The sequence below is a fragment of the Plectrocnemia conspersa genome, unplaced genomic scaffold, assembly GCF_051122295.1.
Source record: "Plectrocnemia conspersa isolate PC_06_02 unplaced genomic scaffold, ASM5112229v1 ptg000008l, whole genome shotgun sequence".
Lineage (NCBI taxonomy): Eukaryota > Metazoa > Arthropoda > Insecta > Trichoptera > Polycentropodidae > Plectrocnemia > Plectrocnemia conspersa.
Genome location: NW_028277172.1, coordinates 9,397,530 through 9,407,135, shown reverse-complemented (window position 1 = coordinate 9,407,135; position 9,606 = coordinate 9,397,530). Strand labels below are relative to the sequence as shown.

Here is a 9,606-nt window from a genome sequence, read left to right as displayed (position 1 = left end):
CGGCCAGGAGAATATTGTTCGAAGTTGAGAAATTGTACAATAATATTCTTAGGATAATCTGCAAAAATTAAAATATACCGAGTTTCCTCAATGGAATAAAGAAACAGCTTTGTGGATTAAAAAATAAATTCTGTTTATGTTTATGTTATATTTTGTATGAATGTTTTGCTTATATTTGTTTACTGTACAAACAATTAGTCTTAATGATAAATAAAGTAATAATTTATTAAACAAAAAAAGCTAATAAAACATTTATCAACCTCCACATAAGATACCATAAATCTAGCATTCTTTAATGGAGCGGACTGGCCAAGGACGAGCTTGGCGAATAGTGGATCATTACTATGCTGGTATGCGATATTTGCGAACTTTTTTTATATGTGTATATATACATACATATATATTAATATATACTTGCTGTCCTATCAAATCGGCGATTGAAAATAAATAGTGTATAGCTCACATAAATCTTTATCAAGTATTTAGCGAAGAGAGAAAGAGATAGTTTCTCGAAAGCACTTAAAACCAGGCCATAAGTCAACTAAGCTATTTTTATTTTTCTATAAAGTTCCTATCACGATGTATAACCTGTCACAGACAGCTATTTTTAGAGCAGTTCTAAGAGGAACGTGTGTTAGGCAAGTGATCACCACAAATCTAATTAAAAAATTGTTTTTGCTAAAATGTATTAAATAATAATATAATATAATATACTTATTATTAAATGTTATAAGTGTCTACTAGCGTTTTTAAATCTACTTAACATAGAAAGCTGTCCGTTATCGTGGTTCAAAATTTAAGAGTTGTTTGGCTTTAATTTTAATTGTTTTTTTATAATTTATCCTACACAAATAATAAACTGATTATTTAACATACAAACTTAGGCTCATGGTAACGTTAGTTTTTTGTAATTTAGCCGTTAATCTAAAATAGACCAAAATATAAAAAAAAGTAAGCGAAAATCATGATGAATCCTGAGATTTCAAAAATATATAATGAATATTTATACATTGGTTGTGAATTTATTTAATTTAAATAATGGCTTAATTATGATTTTTCGTGTGAAATTTCCTGTCGGTGTTAATATCGAATATCAAAGCTCCAAAAATTCACAAGCATTGTATTATCATCTCAAATTTCGACACAGTGAAATTGGCGTAGGGTTATTATTAGAAGATCAAATTTTATATATTGTATAAACACATATAATATTTTAAGTAATGATTCACCTTAAAAATGTTCGTTTGTTTATATATTTTTTTTATCTATACCATTATAATAGTTTAAAGTCATTAGGTGTAAGTAGTTTAAGATAATGTGCACAACAAAATGCATTCCTTCGACTTTAGATAAAGTTTCAAGTACACATACATACGAAAACAAACAGAAACGCTTTAGTGCTCGCGTTAAGTGGACACATGTGATACAGGGACTTTTGGAAACAATCCAACCTACAAAACAATGTCACAACAAAAACCACCGCTCGTCTGCCAATTCCGAATTTAAATTGTAGAAATCCACTTAATTCCGATAATAGATAAATCTAAAGGAATGTTGTATTGTTTCACCAGAACATTCTTCGGCATTCAATAGGTTAAGAAATAGAACAGAACAATATGAGAGTTAGTTAAATCTATAAAAAAAAAACTCTCATATATCACAATCATTTACTACGATAAAATATATTTATTATAAATAAAATACATAAAGTCTTATTATTAGGAAATGTCAAGATACAAGGCTAACAAAAATATTTATGCTAAACTCTTAGTTGCAGCAAAAGCGTGAGTAATGCGTGTGCTTAAAATTGTCGTGGCAAAAGTATTTTAAACAATGAACTTTATCACGAAAGTAAATAAATGTCCCAATTAACCGTTTATTAAAAAAATAAACTATTGAAACCTAAATAGAATATTAGTCACACTTATATGATATTGGAATCAAGAATCTTATTTTCAAAGTTATTGAGGCTCATGGTGACTCAGTTAAAAATAACAATATGATTCATAAGTTCAAAATTATATATTTTTTAAACAACTTAAATACCTTGTGTGTTTATAAATATTGCCACCTTTATTAACTCAGAATCATATTAACTTGAATACATTGCTTTTATATCCGTTTGTATATACAAAGTATCACATACAATATACGTACACTCTAAAAGTTTCACCATACGATATTAACTAAACTTGTTCGAAAAGTCGTTAACGTATTCAATTTCTAAAATTGAATTTGTATATGTAAAATGTCAGTATCTACATTTAATTTAAAAGGAAACTTTACATCGATAAGAGTGCTTGCTTTGAGCAAAGTTCACATTTAGCAGAAAATGTCGATCACCCAAACTTCTAGCATGTTATACAGATTGATTGAAACTTTTATATGTACTTAACCCTACAACATGGACAAGGTCAGCCAAATCATGTTTTACACTCATTAAATAATAAGTTATCAATCAGTCTTTGAGCTTTAGCAAATGTCGATAAAAAAATATCTATATACTATATACTTTATTATAATTTGCATAACAATTTCTTTGTAACATAATTTTGTAATATAAAAAATAATTTAATTTTTGCTTGAACTCAAACTATATAAGATATTTGAAACTTAAATTTAAATTTAAATGTGATTTAATGCCGTCGATATAGTTATAGTATGTCAATTTAATATTCAAAGAAATATATATTCAAAAAATATTTCATTATAAAACACTGTATAAAGATTAAATTTGCCTTTGACCTAACGATGGTACTTTAAATTATTAATACACGAGCGAAATATTATAATAACTTCGTAACGTTGATCAATAGATAAAATATGTATTTTGACTGTTGACCTATAAGTTTTCTCGTGCATATATTTTCCGGGTCGTAAGTTTTCCGCGTAAAGAAAATACGCATATTTTACAATTTAATGAATACAACACTCTGACTAAACTAACAGTCGTTTAATTAAAACTATTAATAGACTTCATTGCTATGGTAATAAAACTTTGTATAACTAAATATATTATACGAACATTGTGCGAATTTAAAACCATGCAAATTTTCATGTAATATAAATATAATATCATTTCAATCATTTTCTTAAGTTTATTTTAAACATGAGATAACTTAAATTAAATAATATCTGCTATCTGCTATATGTTAATGCTATCACATCAAAGATATCTTGTTTTTATATGTAAATGCTTATTTTTTAAGTAATTTTTTAAATAAAATTCATTGCTTAACACTTTTACTTTAAGAAAATTATTTATTTATTATTCAAGTACTGCTTATACAATTTATTTTAATTAGCTTTTTCATTTCAATTTCAGTCATTTATCAACGGCAAACTTACAATTAAAATTGTGTAAAATTAGTTTAATTTAATCTTATTGTAGTAACCAAAATCTTAATACTAATTAAAGCTTTCAAGCTTTGCTAATGATATAATTTCCTTAGAATATTTTTAATAATAAGAAAAGTCAAACTAATAATTGAATTATACAATAAACTTGTAATATTATCTAATGATTTAAATTATTATATAAGAAAATGATTATTTTATTAGAAAAAATATTTTCAGATAATTTAACTTTAATATTGTTTTAATTCCTACTTATTTGCGTATATCTTTCTTTATTTAAATAGATATTTACTTTAATTTAAAAAAATATAATTACATATTTATTGTAATGTATTAAAAAACATTTTCAATAGTTCAATTTTTAAATATTATACAGTCTAATTATCTCAGAGTAATATCTAAAAATAAGTATCTACAAAATAATCTCCCTTAAACTAGAGAAATACATATATCTGTACCTAAAATTATCTCTGACAAATTTCATATCTTATTACATATTTCACATTCAGACACGCCATATTTTTATGTAACAACTAAAAATATATATAAATATAGTTATACCATTATCTAATTACAAACGATAATATTTTTTATTTTAATATAATCATCAGTAATTATAAATTACAAAACTAATTATAAACTTAATAAACATAATTAGTCATATTCTAATTTAATACGATAACCTTACAAAATTGTCTGCCAAACCTTGACTTATGTCATTAAATTATGCAATATTAATTGTTATCAATTTTATTAAATTGGTAAAATAAATTTATTGTGCACTCATATATAAAACAAGACGAATAATTAAATCTTGAATAAGTAAAACATTTTTTTATAAATAATATATATGTATATATTTCAGTCACACTATTTTTATTGCCATAAAATAATAAGATCATATGCAGAATTAAACTGCTATTTTCTATTTATATTTGATTAAATGCCAAATAATAGATTCATTGTTATTAAACATAAAAAAATATTGCTTTCTAGAATATAATTCATATCTATAAGATTATAAAAAATTAAATATATTTTCCCTACAAAATATTTTTTTAACTTTCTTTTATATTAAAATTCCATTAAGAAAATATGTATTATAATATTGAAAACAATATTTGTATGTTTAATAACAATGAAATTGTTTGTAATTAAAGCTGCATAGCTGCAGACGTCTGAAAAATTCTGTGAGCTCATAAATATACACGATGAGTCATCTCGTTTCTAAGCCGGCGGGCAGACATGCGTATTTTATAAGCTAATTGTAAACGCTACAACTGTGTGAAATCGTTTCACTCTAAACAATGGTTGAATATATATTGAATTGAGCATATTATACAATAGTTAGCAATAAATTAAGAAAAAAAAGGTAACGCAAAATAGTAAAATAAATGGGTTATATAATTTGTTATATGTATATTGAAAACAAACGATACACGCAAACCAAATATGGATTACTTTTATAAAGCGTTACCAACGATTAGGCCTGTGTTTACTGAAAGCTTACGTGTATTTTTTATGACAGGGATATTTATTACAAAAATAAGATGCATGCGCTCAGATACGTCGCTTTAGAGTTGTTTTTTTTTAATTTCACATATACACAAAAAAGTTTTAAATGAAATTAACAATATTATACAATAATTATCTAATTTTACCATTCTGATTGACTTAAATTTCAAAAATATAAATTTCAAAAGTATAACGAAAAAACCTTAAATCTTGAAGTTTTTTGTAATTTCTGCGTAAGTGGCAATCATTGTTCCCTTTTACCGTAGACTTAAAAATATTATTGATAAATATAAATTAAATGTTTCACCTAAAACAAAGACTATCATAAACATTATTAGCATTTAAAGTATAAAAATTCCATATATTAATAAGTAACCCTTTTTATGTTTAAATGCATATATTACTGTGTTTTAGGTCAATTCTGACTATTTTTAGATGCTAATAACAAATATACGATAACTTTTAATGAATATTTATAAGACCACTTTATAATATAAAGGGTGAGCCAACTTAAATTTTTTTACTTTTAAAAAGAAAATTCATACAAATTAATATCATTGAATCTTTTTTATTATTAGCATATTTTTAAGTAGGCCCCTCTGGCCTTTTTTTAGCAGCCGATCCTTTCAATGTAATTTTCAACGATTTGTTTGTACATTTTGGGTGGTACATCGGCTATAACTTGGCGGATGTTGGTTCTTAGGTGCTTCAACTTTTAGGTAAGTCGGTGTAAACACGACTCGTGAAATAATGCGAAACTTTTCACGCAAAACATCCAACGTTGCGCCCGGTATGTAACAAGATGCGATTATCATGTGGCTATAATGCTTACCGTTGACTGTTATAGTTTGCTCTTCACAGTTTTAAAAAACGTAATGCCCAATGATGCCGCCTGACTACAATGCGTACCAAATAGTCACCTTATGTGTATGTTATGGTCTTTCGTGAATTACATAAAAATTTTCCTCGCCTTATATTTGGCAATTTTGTTTATTATCATTATTAAAAATTATCTATTTTCGCTAAATAAATTACTAAAATCATAATTTTAATAATAATAAGATACATAGAAAGGTGGAAATGTGCCTCATTTGAGAAGATGAATTTGTTATAGGAACCAGTATACCATAGCCGGGCACTGTTACATACCATGGCGCAATGCAACATTTTGTGCTGGGCATTAGTAAGCACTGTAGCAGCAACGTTAATGACTAGCGTGGTAACTAACGTGTTAATTGGCAGGCATGAAAGTTTTCGTCTATTGACCTAAAAGGCATGGATTCAAATCCAATATAAACCCTAGTGCTTTTTTTCTATCCTATCTGGAGATTGGAATTATTGATTATTATGTAGCAATGACACACAGATGACCACGTTTGAGAGGGTCTTTGTCTTAAAACTGTTAATTTACTGTGATCAAAATGATCATTCATCAACAAGGAAATAAGACAATAGTTAAATATTCTCCATCATTGTGAGAATATTTTTTTGTTGAGAAACGGTCACGAATATAATAAATCACCGGATCTACAATATTTCCGTTGCAATTCAATACGACCTTGGACACTGCCCATCAAGCGAACGTCGCTTTCTAAAGGTGTGTAGCTATTTTGCCGTTCTAATAAGCGACTGCAGTGGTTGGCTAGATGATCGCTAAGGATCGATTGACTAGATGATCGCTAAGGATAAATTTAAGAAAAAAACAAAAAATTGATTAAAACTAAAATTAAAGACGATTTACAAATTTAACCTTAACTACAATAGAAACATAAAGCTACTAAAAAAAATCTGCTTCTAAAGCAAGATTTGTTTAGGTTTTTAATGTTTATACTTAAATTAAATATGGTTAAGTAGTAGTCACTGATTCTGGAGATTCTGGAGGTAATGTTTTTTAATTGTTTATATGAAAATCTACTATTTAGTTTTTTACGGTTAAAATAAGAAGATATGCTATATATTATTTTAATCGTTTTATTTTACATGACTTTAAATTTAGAATAATTAAAATAATTAGTGTTACTGTAACCGTATATTATTATCTAATTTCTGTTGAAATAGAAAGCTTTGAGCTAGGTTTTAAGAACACAATAGCAGCAACCCCTTAAATGGGCACATAGTAATAAATATATGTATATAAATTTAAATAATTCATATTTTTCTACAGCTGAAATACTATTTGTTGTAAGATGACAACATTTTATATTTTATATTAATTCAAACTTCAAAAGTCGCTTATGCCAAATATGGATATCGCATTATTGTAAACTTGAAACGTCTGTTAGATATGATATATATGTTAATCTATGAAACTATATTAATAAAAGCATAACATAAAATAGCTTATCGAAGAATAAATAATTTGATTAAGCTTTAACTTTGGTGACTAATAAGTTGACAACCACTGAATGTACATGTATTTAAGACTTGTACATTCAATGGTTTAGCTTTAGACTATACTAGGGCATTATTCCATTAGATCATTTATTTTATTTTTATATTTAAACGACTGCCCGAACAAATTGACTTTGTTGTCAATCAACCCTTATATTTTATCACGAATTTATTTCCACCCACCCCACGACGAATGCATAATTCGAAAACAAACCGGCAATGCATTTCCGTTTCGATAGGCTTATCCGTCATTTTTATGTCCGTCCCGCGCTATGATTGATGTTCGTCTGGTTAGCGAAACGAAGGCGATCGCCCCCCATGCCCTGAGGGGGCGCCACCTGTCGCACGGGGGCGCAGGCGCAGGCCCCGTCCCCTCCCCCCGCGCCCCCTGCGGCCCGTCGGCCAGTCGTCGCTCGGGCGCCAGCGAGGACGGCCGTGGGCGTCGCGACGCCAAACGGCGCCTTTACGAACATCGCGTCTCTGCCATTTGGAAAAGCGCCGAAAAACCCGGGAAAAAGCCGGAAATTCGCGACCGTGTTTTGGAGGTTAAAAACCCCTATAAAAAGCAATTTTTAACGAGAAAATTTGACTCGAATAATAATAAACAAAAATAAAATTTGATTCAATCGTGTTTAATGTTATGTATGTATAATATAATGATGTGTTGTTACAGATGATCAGTTCAAGCATACGCGAACGTATGTTTAAGTTCACAGTGATAAAAATTGTGATGTGTGATTATTATAATATATAATAATAAATATAAAACATAAGGATAAAGGACCTGATACTCGTATAGTCTTATTTTATTTTGATTGCGAAACTGCAACGTTTCGCACTGACAGCTGAACATGCATATAAAGAACGAAAGGTGAGTTTATTTTTATCATAATAATTGTATGTACAGATATTAAACTTGTTTAAAGTATCTCTCAGAATAGGCTCACATATTTTTTCCACAAATATAATAGTTACTTTGTACGCAGAATAAAAATTGCCAGCATATTGTTGGCCTAAAGTACGATTTGATAAAAATCACTTATACTGACCTAACTTGCCTCACACTATTCTGATACATATGCTATTAAAATCACACATCTCTAACATACAAAGTAATCATAGAAAAGCGTCCAAACAAACTTGACAACTCAATTGTCAATAAAAGCAGCACTGCTCAATGTCTAAAAATAACTTGTGCGTTGATGAAATTTTATCCGTAAAATAACAGTTTAAATATATACATACTTATATAAATATTACAATAACTCTTGTGATACATATTTAAAATTCATATGTAAAATTAAGAACAATAACTAATGTCAGAGGGTAAAAGTATTTATTATGTTCTAGCAACAATTGTTATCCAAAAATATTCTGCAATATCCACATTTACATTTCACTGTAAACATATAGATTATTATGTAAAATTTTATTAATAATATGACTTTCATCCCTAAGGTATTTATCAATGATAAATGCGATAGATTGTATTTTAAATCATTACATTCTGAATAAACATTTTATATATATACACAAAAAAATATGTAGCTAATGTTAACTTACTTTTAAATTGATAAATGTCACCGTGAGCTCGTTAAACTGATTGACTTTTGCAAGTTTGATATCGAACGATAACGATGTTATTATTAAATATGTATACTATGTAATCAGTTCATATGAAAGTAACTTATATTTACAAAAGACCCTTATGTGCATATTTTTTTTTTTAAATAAACATTGAGGTTAAATTTATTGAAAAGGATTGTAATGAATATTTTTAATGAGAAAATGCATATAACATCTGATAATTTTTGTTTGACAGCTGTAATTTTTATTTGTATATTTATATGACAGCTTATTATCAAACAATCTATTGTTCTACGCGATAATTAAGTGTTTGTGTAAATATAAAACAAGACACAGGCTAACACTAATAATAAAAATGTAAAGTAATTGCCATTGTTATAAAAGAATATTAAAAAAATCAGATATTTTAATTAAATAAATTTTAGTACAATAATTATTTAATATTCTTAATTCTCATAAAAAAGTTGATACCATATTAAATTTATAATCACTTAGATGAATTGTTATGTAGGTTTAAATACTAAGACTCGGAAGCTTAAGCTCATAATGAATAGAAATATAATTATGCATTATTTTTTATGATATAATAGTAAAACTGTTGCACAAGTTTATATTATATATTAATATTGTATTACTTACTTAATTTTAATATAAATTATTATTTGCAAAAGAAACAAAACGTCGAAAATATTTAGAGCACATAGCACAAAAAATCTCAAGCTTTATGTGCATTCTTAGTGGTATAAAACTCATTTT

General features: G+C 27.2%; 1 protein-coding gene across 14 annotated transcripts in view; it reads left to right on the top strand.

Annotated features, from left to right (window-relative positions):
- Positions 1 to 7,667: 7,667 nt before the first annotated feature.
- Positions 7,668 to 9,606, top strand: part of LOC148232911 (CUGBP Elav-like family member 1) — a 263,128-nt gene continuing 261,189 nt past the window's right edge. For 10 of the 14 annotated variants that reach the window (XR_015810521.1, XR_015810518.1, XR_015810520.1 and 7 more), the window contains exon 1: positions 7,983 to 8,134. Coding sequence is in view for 7 of the 14 variants with exons in the window: in XM_088190745.1 (XP_088046871.1) it covers positions 8,115 to 8,134 (20 nt within the window). In the remaining 7 variants the exon portion in view is untranslated. Of the gene's footprint in view, positions 8,135 to 9,606 lie in introns of all 14 variants that reach the window. The other 4 variants (XM_088190749.1, XM_088190748.1, XM_088190747.1 and 1 more) reach the window with 2 other exon arrangements.